At 37.1% G+C, this 17,836-nt stretch overlaps 1 protein-coding gene across 2 annotated transcripts; it reads left to right on the top strand.

The window, feature by feature from the left end:
- The first annotated feature begins 5,502 nt into the window (after positions 1-5,502).
- LOC112050329 (histone acetyltransferase type B catalytic subunit) lies at positions 5,503-15,544 on the top strand. Of its 2 annotated transcripts, XR_008251979.1 has the most exons (9): positions 5,503-5,883; positions 6,440-6,609; positions 7,944-8,115; positions 9,228-9,387; positions 10,898-11,063; positions 12,329-12,477; positions 13,253-13,421; positions 14,343-14,632; positions 14,869-15,544. XR_008251979.1 is itself a non-coding variant. In XM_052888381.1 (8 exons), exons 1-8 carry the CDS (start codon positions 5,823-5,825, stop codon positions 14,508-14,510), a joined length of 1,215 nt encoding a protein of 404 aa, XP_052744341.1. In that variant the 5' UTR covers positions 5,503-5,822; the 3' UTR covers positions 14,511-15,544. The 2 variants fall into 2 exon arrangements, 1 of the variants encoding a protein (XP_052744341.1); XM_052888381.1 differs by having other exon boundaries at positions 14,343-15,544.
- The last annotated feature ends 2,292 nt before the right edge of the window (positions 15,545-17,836 follow it).

The following is a 17,836-nucleotide window of genomic DNA, read 5'->3' as shown; positions in this document are numbered from 1 at the left end:
CCGGCCCTGGACCTCCTTTAACGTTTACAAAAACACCTTCTGTAGCATATAATGTGACCATTGAGGACTCCTCAATGGACACAGAGGATGGTCTCTTTCCTAAATCTGAACGGAAACGTAGTAAACCCCGTAAAAGGTGCAGACATTGCAACTCTAAAAAACGTAAAAGTAAAGACGGAAAAGAATATGATCAGTGTAAATGTTCAGAGGACTCCGATGATAAATCAGTTCCTATTGAAATAAATAACGAAGATAGTGAAAAAACTAACTTACCGACCTCCTTCCCTCCACAAAGTACAAAACCCAATGCATCACCACAAAACAGAAAATATGTGGAAACAGATTTAGGACCTTTCACTGTTCACATCCAAAAAATAACATCATCCCCAACGGACCCTGTTACTTTACACCCAATCCAATTTGGTAAAGATTTGAAAAAAATTAACATTAAGAACATTGTCAATGGTAGTTTAAAGCGTATTGGCAGAAATAGAGTTTCCATGGCTTTTACAAATTATAAAGATGCAAATTTATTCACTGAAAATTCTGTAATTGCTCTTTCTTATAAAGTTTTTATTCCTAGCTTTAGTATTACAAGAGTTGGTATTGTAAAAGGTGTGCCCCAGGAATGGTCGGAGGAAGAAATTCAGGAAAATATCACTGTTCCTATAGGATGTGGCCAAATTATCAAGGTTAGGAGAATCAAAAAGAAAAATATAACTGATGGCAAAATTTCATTCTCCAACACCAACATGGTAGTACTGACTTTTGATGGACAAGTGCTACCTAAAAGGGTGTACATGTGTTACACAGCTCTCCCGGTAGAACTATATATTTTCCCCACAATACAGTGCTATAACTGCTGCAAATTTGGCCACACTAAAGTCCTCTGTAGATCAAAACCACGTTGTTTTAAATGTGGTGATGATCATACCTCAGAAACATGTTCAGTTATATATGAAAACTCTTGCTGTCTCCATTGCTCTGGTCGCCACTTTGCCACTAGTAAAGTGTGTCCGGAGTTCTCAAGACAGCAAAAGATTAAAATTTCAATGGCCCAGAGCTGTTTATCATATGCAGAAGCAGCCAAGATCCACCCTCCAACATCAAAATTGTATGCTGATGTAGCAGCTTCCTCTCCTCCCAAGTCCGATGAAAAACACCCTGCCTCTAGCTTTGGATCATATGAACCTATGGCATCTAACAGTTCTCATAAAAAAACTGTTTTCACTCAACGTCGTGCCCCTCCTAAACAAACCGGAGGGTATGACCGCTCCATGCATGAAACAATTAACAATGAATATAATAATCACAATTCTCAAATGCCTGATGGTTATGTTTTGAAACAGAGATCAAATACAATCCCTCAGCAATCTATTGCTGAAATAATTTTGGAACTTATCAAATTACTTTCAAATTCTAGTTGTTCATTTTCAAATACTAACTTTTTACCGTCCAACGTCGCCAATTCTTTACTGACAGCTTTAAACCAAAACTTTAATAATTATGGACCACAAAATCCTTCAGTGGAACTGTAGGAGTGCTGTTAGCAAAAAAACAGATATTATTTACTTACTAAATAAATATAAGCCTATGGCTATATGTCTCTCTGAGACATGGTTAAAATCAGAGTTTCCCTTTAGGATCTCTGGTTTTGTTACTGTAAGAAGTGATAGATTTGATGGGTTTGGTGGAGTGGCCATTCTCATTAAGAACACTTTTTCATATAAGATTTTTTCTCTCCCTCCTCTCAGTGATGGCATTAATGCCATTGCTGTGATTGTAAATAAAATTTGTATTATTTCTGTGTACATACCTCACCCTTCCACTTCCTTATATAATGAGTTTAGTCAATTATTATCTACTTTGCCTTGCCCATACTTAGTACTTGGGGATTTCAACTGTCAAAATCAATCATGGGGAAGTTTTAACACTAACTATTATGGTGAATTGATGACAGATATTTTAGATTCTCAAAATGTATGTATATTGAATGATGGGACTCCAACTCGACGCACTCGCCCTGGTGAAGGCCCTAGTGCTCCAGACTTGTCACTTTGCTCTCCAAGTTTAGCCTCTCTGATATCCTGGAGTGTACTTGACCACACTTATGGCAGTGATCATACACCTATTGTACTTACTTTACCTATCTCTAGCCCTTATTCTAATCTACAATATAGTTCTAAACTAAAGCATAAACTGCCAGATAACTGGAATACATTTAAACATTATGTTGATCAAAAGATATCTAGTCTTCCTATTGTTAATGGTGGTAATGAAACAATATGTTCAAATGAGTTTACTAAAATTTTAATTGATGCTGCTAACACTTTATTTCCATTAAAAGGTAATAGACAGGGTAAAATTCCATTTCCTCCTTGGTGGGATCATGAGTGCACTATAGCCATCAAGCAACGGAAAGAGGCTGAAAAAAAATATTGTTCTGTGATGACTGCAGAGAACTTTGAAATATATACCCAAATAGCTCGTTCAACTAGCAAGCTTCTCAAAAAGAAGAAATTTGAGGGTTGGAGACGATTTTGCGAATCCATAAGTCCAGATATTTGCCCATCGTTAGTTTGGAGAAATATTAGAAGATTTAAGTCGGCTTTCTATTCATCTTCATCAGGTACCTTACCAATTGAGCTAGGCGATCAATTTATTGACAAGTTGGCTCCTCCATATGTTCCAAACTTTAATAATGCCCAGTGCTGTATTCCTTACTCTGTACCATGTAGTCATACAGACCTTAATGCCCCCTTTAGTTTATCCGAACTGAAAGGGGTGTTGTCTTATGTAAAAGACTCATCTCCAGGCGAAGACGGTATTACATACTCATTCTTGATTAACTGCAATGACGCTTCTTTGAACTATTATTTGTGTGTTATTAATGCAATTATGTTGTCTGGTAACATTCCTTCTTCTTGGAAAACACAAATCATAGTTCCCATATTAAAACCTAATAAACCAGCCTCTGATGTTTCTTCTTTTCGTCCAATTGCCCTCTCTTCTGTTCTTGCCAAATTAGTTGAGCATCTTGTTAAAAATAGGTTAGAATTTTTCATTGAACATAACAATATTTTGACAGCCAATCAGCTGGGATTTAGAAAAGGTCGTAGCACCATAGACAATATTAGTATACTTGTTTCGGATATTAGGTTAGGATTCTCGAAGAATGAGGCAGTTCTTGCGGCCTTTCTTGACATTAGCTCAGCGTACGATAATGTGTTGATCTCCGTCTTACACAATAAATTACATGACCTCCATGTTCCCCAAATATTAATCAAATTTATCATCAATATGCTTTCTGAGAGATGTATTAAATTAGACCTACACAACGGTACTCAACTTTCAAGGCTGGTATGGAGAGGCCTACCGCAGGGGTCGGTCCTTAGTCCATTGCTGTATAATGTATATACTTGTGACTTAGAGATATTTTTAAACACAAACGTAAACGTCTTGCAATACGCAGATGATCTCCTACTATATATCTCGGACAAGTGTATACAAAATGCAAGTAAATATTTATCGTCTTCCCTTTTTAAATTAAATAAATGGTTAAATCTCAATGGTCTGGAATTATCGGTTACTAAAAGTACTGTGGTTTTATTTTCTAGAAAGAGAATCATTCCTGAGTTTAACGTACTTTATATGGATAATCCTATCCCTGTAAAATCTGAGGTAAAATTCTTGGGAGTTATTTTAGACTCCAAACTTACCGGAGTTCCTCACTGTAACTATATTGTAACTAAATGTGAAAGAAACCTAAATATGATCAGGTGTCTAACTGGTGTCTGGTGGGGTGCTCATTCTGCATCCTTACGTCTTATTTATAATGCCTTAATTCGTAGCTTGCTAGATTACGCCACTTTTGTTCTACAGCCATGTAGTGCCGTAGCTCTTAGTAAATTAGATTGCGTACAAGCCAAAGCTTTAAGGATCATCCTTGGAGCTATGAAATCTAGCCCTATCAATGCTATGCAAATAGAGTGTGTTGAACCACCTTTATGTTTAAGACGACAATTTCTATCTGATAGGTATATATTTAAAGCTATGCAATTTTCATATCATCCTTTACGTAATAAACTCCAACTCCTTCTGGAATTTACAGACACTTGTTCGTATTGGTCCCATAAATCTCCCCCGTGTCTTATCAAAAGCTATCGAATATTTTGCTCCATACAAGCGCCGATGTATAGTACATATTGTTACCCTACTTTCGGTATTAAATATAATGCATTAATAACCTCTCCGGATGTTAGAATCAATCCAGATATTCCAAGAAATCAATTTGAAGCTCCTCTGTTTGTAAACATATTAAAAGAAAATGAATTTAATGATTATCATTATATATATAGTGACGCTTCTAAGCATGCATCAGATGGTATAGTAGGAGTTGGAGTTTTTCATTTTCAATATAATATTGTTCAGAAAATAAAACTTCCACCTGAATCATCTGTATTTACTGGAGAATGCCTTGGTTTGTTTAAATCTGTTGAATATATTCTTCTTGCTAAACTTAAGAAATCCATTATATTTACGGACTCTATGAGTGCTCTGCAAGCTCTATCTAGATGTCCTTTTAAGTCTGCTCAAATTCATCATATTATTTTAAAAATTAGAACACTTCTACTTACATGTAATGAAAAAGGCTATTCAGTGGTGTTTTCCTGGGTACCAGGTCACTCAGGCATTCCTGGAAATGAACGTGCTGATCAGCTTGCCAATGAGGCTATTTCATGCGGAGATATGGCAGACTATTGTAACTACGCCTATGATTTGTGTACACTGACAAAACGTTCCCTTCAGGAGTCCTGGAAAGTGGCTTGGTCAATTTCCAGCCAATCAAAGGGCAAAGCCTTTGCTAGGATACAAAACTTTATTCCGACAAAGCCATGGTTCTCAAGGATAAAATTGAGCAGGAGGGTAACATGTATCTTGACGCGTATGCGTTTGGGCCACGTTTGCTCTCCTGTTCAACTTGCGAAATTTGGAATTGTGAGCAGTGATTTGTGCGAGTGTGGTGAAGTGGGTGACCTTAATCACATATTTTTATCATGTCCAAAATTTTATCGAGAATCATTTTACAAGGACCTTATTCTTTTCCACATCCCACTTCCTACTTCAGTTGACATCCTCTTGTCCTATGATAAACCTTGTATATATAAACTTTTTTCCTCTTTTATCCTAATTAATGATATTAAGTTGTAAATACTTTTAGATGTACAATTTTTTATGTAAATATATGTTTTATAGTATTGAAAATGAATGATTAGTATTTAATTGTAAATATTCAGTATAAGTATTCTATTTTATATTTCCTTTCCTTTTCTGATCCTTTCTAAAATTTCCGTACCTTCAAAATTTCGAGTTTTATAATTAAACAAGTTTCCTCGTTTTAAATAACGGAAAAAAAAAAAAAGCACTTGATACTGGCTCAATCGCTCGACGCGCGGAGCCATAGAACCAAGAAGAAGAAGAAGAAGACAATTGACATCAAAATGCATGAAAAAAAAACATTTTATCTAAGGTTAAAAAGCGAGCATAATTTTAAGCTGTTTTTATTGTTACTTATTTGAAAAATCATAATTTCACTTTCTTGAAAAACTGTAGTTCTTAACTTTACATAATTTAAATCGCGTTAGTCGTTTGAACAAAGGTCAAAGTACCAGCGGTTTTAATAAAATATACAAAATTCCAGATAGAGACAATAAAAATTGACGGTATTTTGCGCGGGAACAAACACGTAAAGTGTATTGAAGTGGAATGAAATGATAAACATCGATTAATTTGTAATTTTACGTTTAATTAAAACATAAAAAATGGCAGATGCTCTAGCACATTTAGTTGTTGATGGCAATGAGGTGTTACAATTCAAACTGGGTAAGCATTTCAGCGACCGTCAGCGAATTTTTAAATGTACAATTATTGATTTCAATTCCGAATGAAATCCAAATTTTCAGTCGATTTATTCTAAGACTAGCGGACGCCCGCGATTCCGTTCGCGTGGAATTCCGTTTTTCAAACAAATTCCGCTGGAACTATTACCAAGGATTTTTCCAGGATAGAATGTCTATGTTTTGCTCCAAGCTTTAACTGCACTATACGGTTGTCTACTTAATTCTAGATAAGTTTGTAAAAGTTTGGCACTCCCGTAACTTTAATTTTAAGTTTTCTACTTTACTTTTCACTGTTAAATCATGACAAATTGGTGTTTCAAATGTGCTTGTAAACTAAGCTCAATTGATATAAATAAATTTTGAATTTTCAAAATATTGGATCAGTACAAAAGTAACAGACTGACAGACTTGCATTGGCATTTATAATATATGGATGGTTTACTCTTTTTTACATGCTTTATATTTTATTTTTCTCATTTTTAAATGTGTAACTATGATTATTAATTATAATATTATTATCATTGATTTGTTGTTCATAGTCCGAGAGCCAGAAGATATTGAAGATGACGACACAACCTTTGGTCCAGAGATGTGTCATCAAGTTTTTGGAGAAAATGAAAATATATTTGGCTATACAGACTTGAAAATAAAACTGTATTACAGTGAAGCTAGTTTGCAGACATACTTAGGCATATCATATTCTGATAAGGTGCAGTATGAAATGCAAGGATGTAAATATTTATTTATTTATTACTATCCAAAGTGCTGTGGTTTCTGTATAATTTAACCTGCGTAGTTCCCATTCTCGTGAGAATGCGTGAATAAAGTATATACTATGTGATTAATATATATACCATTTTTTTAATAACATTATATTTTTGTACCTAATTTAAACTACTGATATTATTATGCTAGTTCATTTTTTTTTTTTTTTTTTTAATTTTTTTTTTTTTTAAAGAATATTTGCCATATTTTTTATAATATATGACCAATATTCCCATTCCCCTCCAACTAGTCGAGAAAGACTGTGCTAGGTGTGGGTACAACAATAGACCAACGGGGTGAGGATTGAGCCACCACCCCTCTGTGAAAAGTCTGACCGCTCTTACCGTTGAGCTATTGAGGCTATTATATTAATTTGGCAATTTCAATTTTTATTCTTTTAATATGGAACAGGATTAATGTTATTAAAAATAATAAAGATGGTAAAATGATATATCTCTATCACATGTAAAAATATACCAAAGCATATTTTTACAAGTGAATTAATGGTTAGGTGTTATTTTGGATTATGCTATGATTGAGTTATCATTTTCTCACAAAAACAAAATTTCCTTAACCTACAAGAGGACAGGTAACAGGTAATTCTTCCTGCCCAGCCAAAATTGGATATCTGTTGTAATATACTCAGAGGCACAAACTCATCACCACACAACGTGCAATGGAAAGGAGCATCTTGAAACTAAAAAAAGCTGACAAAATAAACAGTATGATTATTAGGAAAAAAACTAATCTCACAGATGCTCTGGACCATGCACAAAGACTTAAGTGGAGATGGGCAGGCCACCTTGGCAGGCTAAAGGACAAACGGTGGACTAAGAAAATTACCTACTGGAAAGGTCCACTTGGTAAAAGGAAGGTAGGAAGGCCTATAGGAAGGTGGGTAGACGACATTACCGCAGTGGCTGGCCAAGGTTGGATGGAACTCACAAAAGAAAGGGACAATTGGAAAAAAATGGAGGAGGCTTATACCCGAAGGGGCCCATTATTAACTAGTACATAAATTAATTATTTAGATAAATATATAGATTAGTTAGAATAGTTTTAAGATATTGTTAAGTACTATCTAAATGGGAAAAATAAAGCTTATTATTATACTATAACAGTATTATCGAATTCATGTTTTTGATGCACACCGCCTTGTTATGATATACTTTTGTTGTATTTACTTTTTGTAATTGAATGTTTAATCAAGAGACCTATTTTCAAGATACAGTTAAAAAAATTATAAGAAGTTAAGTGTTATGTGTATTAAAATTTCAGATAGATCCAAAGACGTCGGGCGGCTTAAAGCCAGATGACGTGGAAGGTGCACTCCGCAAGGTGCTAGCCCCGGGATATGTGACCAACATAGACGAGTTTGTGTCAATGCTCAAAAAAGATAAACAGTTTAAACCTCACGGAGTTCTTGTTCAGTCTTTCTCAACTGTAAATCGTAAGTTCCTCTCATTTTAGATATAGCAGTACTATTTGTAGCAGGTATGCAATAAGTTAGTAGACTTGTGATACTCCATACAACAACTTAATTATCTATGTACAAGAGAAAGACAAACATTCACCAAGAGTGGCAGTATATTAAATAAAATAAATAAATAAAATAAAATAAAATAAAAATAGCCTTTATTCTCTGATTGCTGAATACATACGATATACTTAATACTATTACTTAATTTATATACTAGAGCAATCAGGTTGTCCTTCGACATAGGCCTCCTCCAGACTTTTCCACTCTACTCGATCTCTGGCCTTTCCTCGCCATCCTTTCGGCAGGTCATCCTACCATCTCTTATGTGGTCGCCCTTGCCTCCTCCCCAGAGATGGGAAAAGGAAGGAGTATATTAAATATGGATCTTTATCATTGAGATTGGACCTACGTAAGTAGATTTTTATGTAATTTCCCTTCATTAGTTCACCAGTGGTGCACTCAATTAATCGCCTGAAGTGAGCTGACATGCTCGATGATTACATGACAGAAACTGCCCAAAAGTTGCACAGTTCACCTGCATAAGTCTAACGATTAATTCGCATTGCAAGAACAAGAAAATAAATGCAATTTTCGTAGAATGTAAATTTTTAAAATTTGTTTATGGAAATGAAATTTTGATTGTTTGCTATTATTATTACATTAAGATAAATATACTTTATTTGCACACCACAAAGACAAAAACAAGTGAAATAAAAAACAAATTAGGAAGATATCAGCATACAAAAGGCGGCCTTATCGCTAAGTAGCGATTTCTTCCAGGCAACCTTCGGTTTAGGAAAACTTAAGGACATCAGCAAGTGGCGTAAAACAAAAATACCCATAGTATTAGTAATACACATAAATACAAATAATTTACATCCTAATACATAAACAATATTACACAAATACCTACAATAATGAATAAAATACATATCAAAATATACTAATAAATACATTATATTGAAGAGAAATAATATATACAAATCGTCTTTACTGCACCAGATAATGAGTCTACGGCATTTTTAAAAATGTCCAGTGTCTTTGATTGCCGTATGTTTAAAGGGAGAGCATTACATTTCCAGGCGAAGGTGGTGAAAGTCAAGAGTTTGAAGTGTACTATTGTGAAACGTCCACGCCTGGTTTCCAAGCCTACCACGAGCGGCTGCAGACGTTCCTTCTGTGGTATGTTGACGCTGCTTCCTTCATTGATGTGGACGACGATCGGTGGACATTCTTCACTGTGTAAGTATGGTTTTCACTTCTAAAAAACAACAATAAAGTATTTTTTTTTTTTTTTTTTTTATTCTTTACAAGTTAGCCCTTGACTACAATCTCCCCTGATGGTAAGTAATGATGCAGACTAAGATGGAAGCGGGCTAACTTGTTAGGAGGAGGATGAAAATCCACACCCCTTTCGGTTTCTACACGGCATCGTATCGGAACGCTAAATCGCTTGGCGGTACGTCTTTGCCGGTAGGGTGGTAACTAGCCACGGCCGAAGCCACCCATCAGCCAGACCTGGACTAATTAAGAAAATCTCAATCTGCCCAGCCGGGGATCGAACCCAGGACCTCCGTTTTGTAAATCCACCGCGCATACCACTGCGCCACGGAGGCCGTCAAAAGTAAGCAAAGTTTATGTTATTCTGTTATCATCAGTCCAAGTAGGTAGATCATGTAAACAAAGTGTAACATAATGGTTTACACTATGACACTAAAGACATAAACACCAAGTTTAAGTTATTAGACATCATCATAGTATAATAATAATAATATATTGATGGTTTCACTTCGGATTATAACCTATAATATACCGAAAAATAACACTTTAAATTGTAATCAGTATTTTCATAATATGACGGTAGATTATAATATCACGAGTGACGAGTGAGTGATGGTAAGTCTGCTTTGAGTAAAACATAATTAAATGTTGTATCCAAAATGGCCGAGAAGATGCCAACGACGAACCTCCCTCTGGACGCACCAAGCACGTCAACAACAAAAGATATCGTCGAAGTTGTTAAGAAAATTGATTTTGAAAATCGTCGAATTATCTTAAAGGAAGTTGCTGAGGATGTTGACATATCAATCGGTTCACGTCATGAATTTTGATCTGAAGAACCGTCGCCTGAGCATCGCTCAGAAGTTCTTATATGATATCGGTGATGATCTTCCTTTGTTCAAAAGCGTCATAAATCATGACGTGTCATGGCTTTATGACTATGGCGTCAAAAAAAAGCCCAATCATCCCAATGGACGCACCCAGGAGAGCCAAGACCTAAAAAAAACTGCATCGCGCGAGAATATAAATTTTTATGAATAAATAAATATTTTTTCATAAAAATATAAAATCACCTTACTTTTTGAACAGAGTAAGTAGAACTCTAAAATACTAAAATTTTGAAAATATCTTTAATGTTCTGTACATTGAAGATATTTTCAAAATTTTAGTATACTAGCGGACGCCCGCGACTTCGTCCGCGTGGAATTTAGTTTTTCACAAATCCCGCGGGAACCATGAATTTTCCGGGATCAAAAAGAAAAGGGAGGGATAAGTAGCCTATGTGTTAATCCAGGCTGTAGTATATCTTAATACCAAATTTCAGCTAATTCGGTTCAGTAGTTGGGGCGTGAAAGAGTAACAAACATTCATGTTACAGTTTTATTATAAGTATAGATTATCTTCCTATCATCACTTAGTATAAGCTGCTGGGCGCCCCTACTATAAGATACAGAACTCTGGTGTTGTCCAGGTTCGAGAAGTACCGCAGCAGCACGGGCGGGACCCGCTACGCTGTGGCGGCGTACGCCACGGTGTACCGGTACTACGCCTACCCGCGACACCTGCGCCCGCGCATCTCGCAGGTGCTCACTCTGCCGCCCTACCGCAAGATGGGCATCTGCGCCAACCTCTTGCAGGTACTACGTCACTCTTATTATTCTTTACACGTTAGCCCTTGACTACAATCTCACCTGATGGTAAGTGACGATGCAGTCTAAGATGGAAGCGGGCTAACTTGTTAGGAGGAGGATGAAAAACCACACCCCTTTCGGTTTCTATACGGCATCGTACCGGAACGCTAAATCGCTTGGCGGTACGTCTTTGCCGGTAGGTTGGTAACTAGCCACGGCCGTAGCCTCCCACCAGCCAGACCTAGACAAATTAAGAAAATCTCAATCTGCCCAGCCGGGGATCGAACCCAGGACCTCCGTCTTGTAAATCCACCGCGCATACCACTGCGCCACGGAGGCCGTCAAAAAATTCACTTATATGTTACCTATACTCTCTCTCTCTCTCTCTCTCTCTAGTCGGTCCCTCACGACTTAGGATCGTGACCATCTTGGCGAGTCATCGTTTGGTTTACAATGCTCCTCCATCGAGTACGGTCGCTGGCCATTTTTTTTTTTTTTTTAAAAGAATATTAGCCATCTTTTTTATAATATGACCAATATTCCCATTTCCCTCCAACTAGTCGTAGACCAACGGGGCGGGGATCGAACCACCATCCCTCGGTGATGAGTCCGACCGCTCTTACCGTTGAGCTATTGAGGCTTAAATTGGACGGCACTGTAAAAGGTGCGGGTTCCTGCTTCCTTTAGAAGATCGGGCCATCGGGTTGGAGATTAATAATTGACCTATACTAATAATTGATTATGAAACACGGCTAAAACTCACGTGATATTAGGTCGGAGTATGCCCGACTAGTTTCGAACCCATACGGGGCCTTTAGTCATGACCTGGATCTTGCATCGCGGCACGACCCAAACTGCGAAACTCCCAGCACGCAACGCGAGCAGCGCGTCGCGCAGCCGCTTCACAGTTTGGATCGTGAAACCAAGAACCAGCTCATGACTTGAAGAATTCAGAGCGAAATCAACCTTAAGGATTGAGTTTAAGGTTGAATTTGCAAATGTGACTGCTTGAATTGAGACCCAAGAAGTAGTGTTTTTTTGGTCGCTTATTTTTCATCCACTTTTAATAATCGATGATCTCATCAGATATTGGAAATTGAATATAAATTTTCTTGATGGAGCAACAGCACCAGGGGGAGGTATAAATCGACATATAATCGACTGTCAAATTGTAGTAAGCGACACTTTTATCATAAGTGTCAATTTTATCATTCAGAGTAACCTATGACTTCTCTTGCTAATAATAATGTACTTATTCATTTTATTTCCAGGCTATATATTCACATTTCATCCTGCACTCTGAAGTGGTGGACATCACTGTGGAAGACCCGTCAGACGACTTCCAGAGGATCAGAGATTATGTGGACGCTAAACTTTGTGAGACATTGTCTGCGTTCCATCCCGCCAAACTAACACAGAGGTATTTATATTTCAAACAATTCTTTATTTATTGGTTTGATCAAATCTGATATATGTAAAAGATTAGGATTAACAGTTTACTGTGCATCTCATCATCATCATCATCATCAAAGACCGGGAAGTGGGTCAAATTAAGATTCCAAGATTTTCTTATACATATACATAGTTACAAGCTTGGAGAGGCCGCTTTATTGGATTTGTAATGACGTTTCTTAGCTAGTCATGTATTGTCATCAGAACTCAGAGAGTGTGCAAAATTTCATCCTAATCGAAGACCAGGAAGTGGGTCAAATTAAGATTCCAAGATTTTCTTATATACATAGTTACAAGCTTGGCCAGGCCGTCATATTGGATTTGTAATGACGTTTCTTAGCTAGTCATGTACTGTCATCAGAACTCAGAGCGTGTGCAAAATTTCATCCTACACGAAGACCGGGAAGTGGGTCAAATTGGGATTCCAAGATTTGTCTTTCCTTCATAGTTACTGTGATTGGGGAGGCGGCTATATTGGATTTGTAATGACGTTTCTTAGCTAGTTATGTATTGTCATCAGAACTCAGAGAGTGTGCAAAATTTCATCAATAATTTATGATCAATAATTACAACAATACATTATTGCACAAAACTACTAACGTGACTAGCAGCGTGACGGTGTCCACGCTGCCTAACAAACAACTCAGCTCAAGTCGTCAACTGTTGCAACAATTTCGTACAAATACCTCCCTCCCACAATGATTAATGATTGATGACTGTTATTTTTTTTTGTGCTGTTATAGGTTCACAGCGGAAATGGCGAGCCAGGCTCAGAACAAACTGAAGATAAACAAGAAGCAGGCGAGGCGCGTGTACGAGATCTTGCGGCTCAAGAACACCAACCTATCGGACAAGAGCGCTTACCTACAGTACAGGCTGGACGTTAAGAACAGACTGAACGCACCGTACCAAGTAAGTCACTTCTATACAGCATTTCGCCGAGCAAATCACCTTTTACTTAATCACAAACCTCGTTCATTCATTCATTCATTTATTGTTTTTCATCATAACTTAAAACTAGCCTTACAGGTACCACCTAATTCGCTACCTTAGCACTTTATTATAAATCTAAAACTTAATTCTATATACCTACATATATACATTTAAAAATTAATATTACTTACTATTACAAATATACTACTCAGCAATCCTTGTGAGTTCACACAGCGTACAAGAGAATATGTCGATGTTCTTAGCTACGAGCGACGTTCAGAGTGTGAAGTGCGCACGTCAACGGAGCTTTTTTTGCTAAAATAGGGATGGCTGTTTTTAAATTGTATATAAATTAGGAGTATGCTAATAGTAAAGCAATTTTGTAAAAGGAACAGGGTGTCTGCGATAATTACTTTCGGAGCTACAGGGATTTAAAGGGTCAGATTTGCGGCGCTGCCGCGGATCCATGAAAAACGCCCCATACAAAATGGTACGATTTAATAACGTCGTAGGTGCATAATGATCATTAGATTTGTATGGATGGTCAAACAAAATTACTACTTTGTTATTTGTGCGTTTGTGTTTTTAGTTCATTTATTGAAAATGTCACATTTAACGTAAGGAATCTAAAACTGTATGTAATTTTCGTCTAATTACTATAAAAGATTTTTAATAAATTTCACATTGACCTTATTTACCCGAATGTATCATAAAAATCAATATATTCAAACCTAGTCATCATCCCCATTCTCTGCGTGTGTCAAGTCTGCCAGTCCGCATGGGGCCAGCTTGGTGGACTATTGGCCTAAAACCTCTCACTCTGGGAGGAGGCTCGTGCTCAGCAGTGAGCCGAGTATTGATAATGATGGATAATTAAAATTTGTTTTTTTTTTATTGCAGAAAAAGAAGTTAGAGATGAAAAAGCTCCAGAAGGTATTAAAACCCGACGAGTATGCAGCGGCCATAACAACTACGGGCATGAGTGAGACTCAAGCCCGACTGTCCACTCAGTACCTCGCCTTGGAGGATGACTACAGACGAGTCGTACACAGGATGCAAATAGAGTAAGGGTTATTTACACGAGCGGCAACTACGACGACCGCCGTCGACCGCCGCCGAGAGTCGACTGCCGTTGGCTGCCGCCGAGACGTCGCTGACTGCAGTCGACTGCCGTTGGCTGCCGCCGAGACATCTCCGACTGTAGTCGACTGCCGTTGGCTGCCGTCGAGCCGTCACTGACTGCAGTCGACTGCCGTTGGCTGCCGCCGAGACATCTCCGACTGTAGTCGACTGCTGTTGGCTGCCGCCGAGACGTTACTGACTGCAGTCGACTCCCCTTGGCTGCCGCCGAGTAGTCGCTGACTGCAGTTGGCTGCCGCCGAGATGTCACTGACTGCAGTCGACTCCCGTTGGCTGCCGCCGAGACGTCGCTGACTGCAGTTGGCTGCCGCTGAGACGTCGCTGACTGCAGTTGGCTGCCGCCGAGACGTCACTGACTGCAGTCGACTGCCGTTGGCTGCCGCCGAGACGTCGCTGACTGCAGTTGGCTGCCGCCGAGACGTCACTGACTGCAGTCGACTGCAGTTGGCTGCCGCTGAGACGTCGCTGACTGCAGTTGGCTGCCGCCGAGACGTCACTGACTGCAGTCGACTGCCGTTGGCTGCCGCCGAGACGTCGTTGACTGCAGTCGTCGGTAACAGCTGCCGCTCGTGTGAATGAACACTAACCTTGTGTACTAAGCGCCACATAACTAGTCCGCTATGAAGCTGTAATTCGCCTGCGCAGGTATAATAGTCTTACTGAGCCATTTGTCTTATGTTCAGAACGGACTAGAAGTGTGCCAAGACTTTAACAGTGAAGAGAAATGTTTAGCCTGATGTCAAAGTGAAGTGATATTAAAAATATTAAAGTTGAATGGAAGAAAGTGTTACATTTGTCAAGTATTTGCCAAAAAAAAAAACCAACAAATTTGTTATTAATTTCAAAATATGAGAATTAACACTTGTCCTGGTGTTTAAAATTGAAGACTTATTGATGTTAAAAAAATTTACTCTTAAGTGAAGATTGTTATTTTTTAAGGTCTGCCGTTTCAACATGTTTTTCAAGTTTTTAATAAAAATCCAGATTGGCTGTGCATTTTAAGAATATAGCAACTGACTTTTTTTAAAGTTTACTTATGGTAAACCGCTTCATAATGTAACGCGTTACGACGCTACTCTACCTAGCTTCCCTTTCTCTCATGCATACGGCAGGAGGTTTAAGTTCACTTCTGTCGCAACTTTTTTTTTTTTTATAACATTAGCGTTTTTACAGATAACACCATCAACAACGACATTGATACTTTGTCAAACTTTTATGAGTTGTAGTTATCTATTGTAATATATTAAAATTAATTATAATTCTTATGATTCAATAATACTCATATTTTTGGTCAACTCATATGAAATTGAGAGTGAGAAAAAACGTTTTTCCAACCACTAAATTCGCCACAATGTTGGCCATTGTAGTGCCGCAAACTTTTCTGACCAAGTGGCCAGAAGTGGAACTGTATGTATCAGCCCACTATAGTGCCACAAACTTATCGACCCCGGTGAGGGTGGCGCTGTTGTCGCGCTATAATGTTTTGCAAAATGGCGACCGCCGCGACTTTAGTTCCAGTTTTGGCCACTGGGTCAGAAATGTTTGTGACACTTTATGTGATAACAGCACTGATTGGGCCAGTTGCCATATTGGCCAAAGTGTTTTTTTTTTCTTGTTAGTTCTCTCGTGTCTCCTTATAAAAGAATTTAATTGAAGAGATTTATGTCACTTGCTATGTTATGAAACACAGTCATGTTGAACTCATTTCATTTTCATGTTAAAAACTAAGAAAATAATTGCTTTTTGTTAATTTGAAATTGAATGTTATTTTTTCAATGTTTTACTGAGAATTTTTGTCGAGTGTTGAAACCTATTTCTTTTTGTATTCAAACTTTATTGGAAGTACTAAAAGAATTCTGTTTTTTTTTCTTTTACAAGAAACATGCTATTCATTATTACATTATTAACTTGTATCTGTATGCTTTAATTTGATTTATTAATTTAAACTTGTGCCTTACTTATGATTTTCTAATTCAAATGTATTATTTTTTGTTTATTTCCCGTATTCTATTAAAATTCCCTTGTACTTTCTGATAATAAAAAAATATTTGAAATGTCACCATTGTTTATTTTAAATTCCAAGGTTACGATAAAAATCATTAGTAATTTGTATTTGCCACATTCACTAGACGTGAATTACTAAAAAAGAGTTCACTAATAATCTACTCCTACCTATTATAAACATAGTCAAAGTGCAGATATATTAGAGTTTATTTTGCAGAAAATAATAATGTTTTATTTTGGAGATTAAATTTTGTCATAGTTTTGTTTTCTTAAATCGATTAAAAACATAACAAGAATGTATATGTATAATTAGCTGAATCCGCGCGGTTCCCGTTCCCGTAGAAATACTATATAGGGAATAATATATAGCTTATAGAATTCCTCGATAAATAGCCTATCTAATACTGAAAGAATTTTTCAAATCGGACCAATAATTCATGAGATTAGCGCGTTCAATCAAACAAACAAACTCTTCAGCTTTATAATATTAGTATAGATGCGTACCCTAATTAACCATTTGCACTACAATGCTATTCTCAGCTAAGGTTTTTAGATGGAAAGGATAAAAAAGCTAGTATACAAGCTTTGTTGTTGGGATAATAAATAAAAAAACCGATAGTCATCACAATGGTTTATTTTTTTTTTGTATTATTATAAAAATATGTGAGCTTTGACTGAGATCCCTAAACTTAAAAATTACAAGATCGATCAGTAGAAAAATCTACTTATATAACAAGATCTAGTATTTACATTTTGTACTGGATAAAAAGTGCAACAACTATCATTATTGCAACACGACATACTTCTTATTATCGTAAATTAATTTAACAATGTCGTAGGTACCGCAGCGGGTTACTTGAGGCTGACGAAATGCGAATGACGTCTTTAGTACATATAATTTAAGAGCTCCAAACATTGACCTCTTATAATAAAACGACGCACAATCATGTAAAAAATTCACTTAAAAACTGGCCAATTTTGCTTTGTCAGTTTTAGAATTCTTGGTAAAGAAAATTACACCTAAAGGCCTTTAAATATAGTCCAATATTCTCTCTATATCGCAAATTCAGAGCAAATTCAACCTTAAAGATTGAGTTTAAGTTTGAATTTGCAAATGCGACTACTTGAATTGAGTGCCAAGAAGTTGTGTTTGGCACTCATTGAGTGGGGACGTTTTTTGTGGTCGCTGATTGTGCATTCACTTTTTAATAGGAGTTTGATGGCTCCAAAATAAACAATCAGTAATTTAT

This window comes from Bicyclus anynana, chromosome 22 (assembly GCF_947172395.1).
Source record: "Bicyclus anynana chromosome 22, ilBicAnyn1.1, whole genome shotgun sequence".
Taxonomy (NCBI): domain Eukaryota; kingdom Metazoa; phylum Arthropoda; class Insecta; order Lepidoptera; family Nymphalidae; genus Bicyclus; species Bicyclus anynana.
Note: the sequence above shows the minus strand (reverse complement) of the source record. Positions and strands in the feature narration are given on the sequence as shown.

What these genes read in the sequence shown, in the direction of transcription:
- LOC112050329 (XM_052888381.1), top strand. Translation starts at nt 5,823, where the DNA reads ATGGCAGATGCTCTAGCACATTTAGTTGTTGATGGCAATGAGGTGTTA. An exon ending in GGTGTTACAATTCAAACTGG is followed by an intron (nt 5,884 to 6,439) that starts GTAAGCATTTCA and finishes TGTTGTTCATAG; the next exon opens with TCCGAGAGCCAGAAGATATT. An exon ending in GCATATCATATTCTGATAAG is followed by an intron (nt 6,610 to 7,943) that starts GTGCAGTATGAA and finishes TTAAAATTTCAG; the next exon opens with ATAGATCCAAAGACGTCGGG.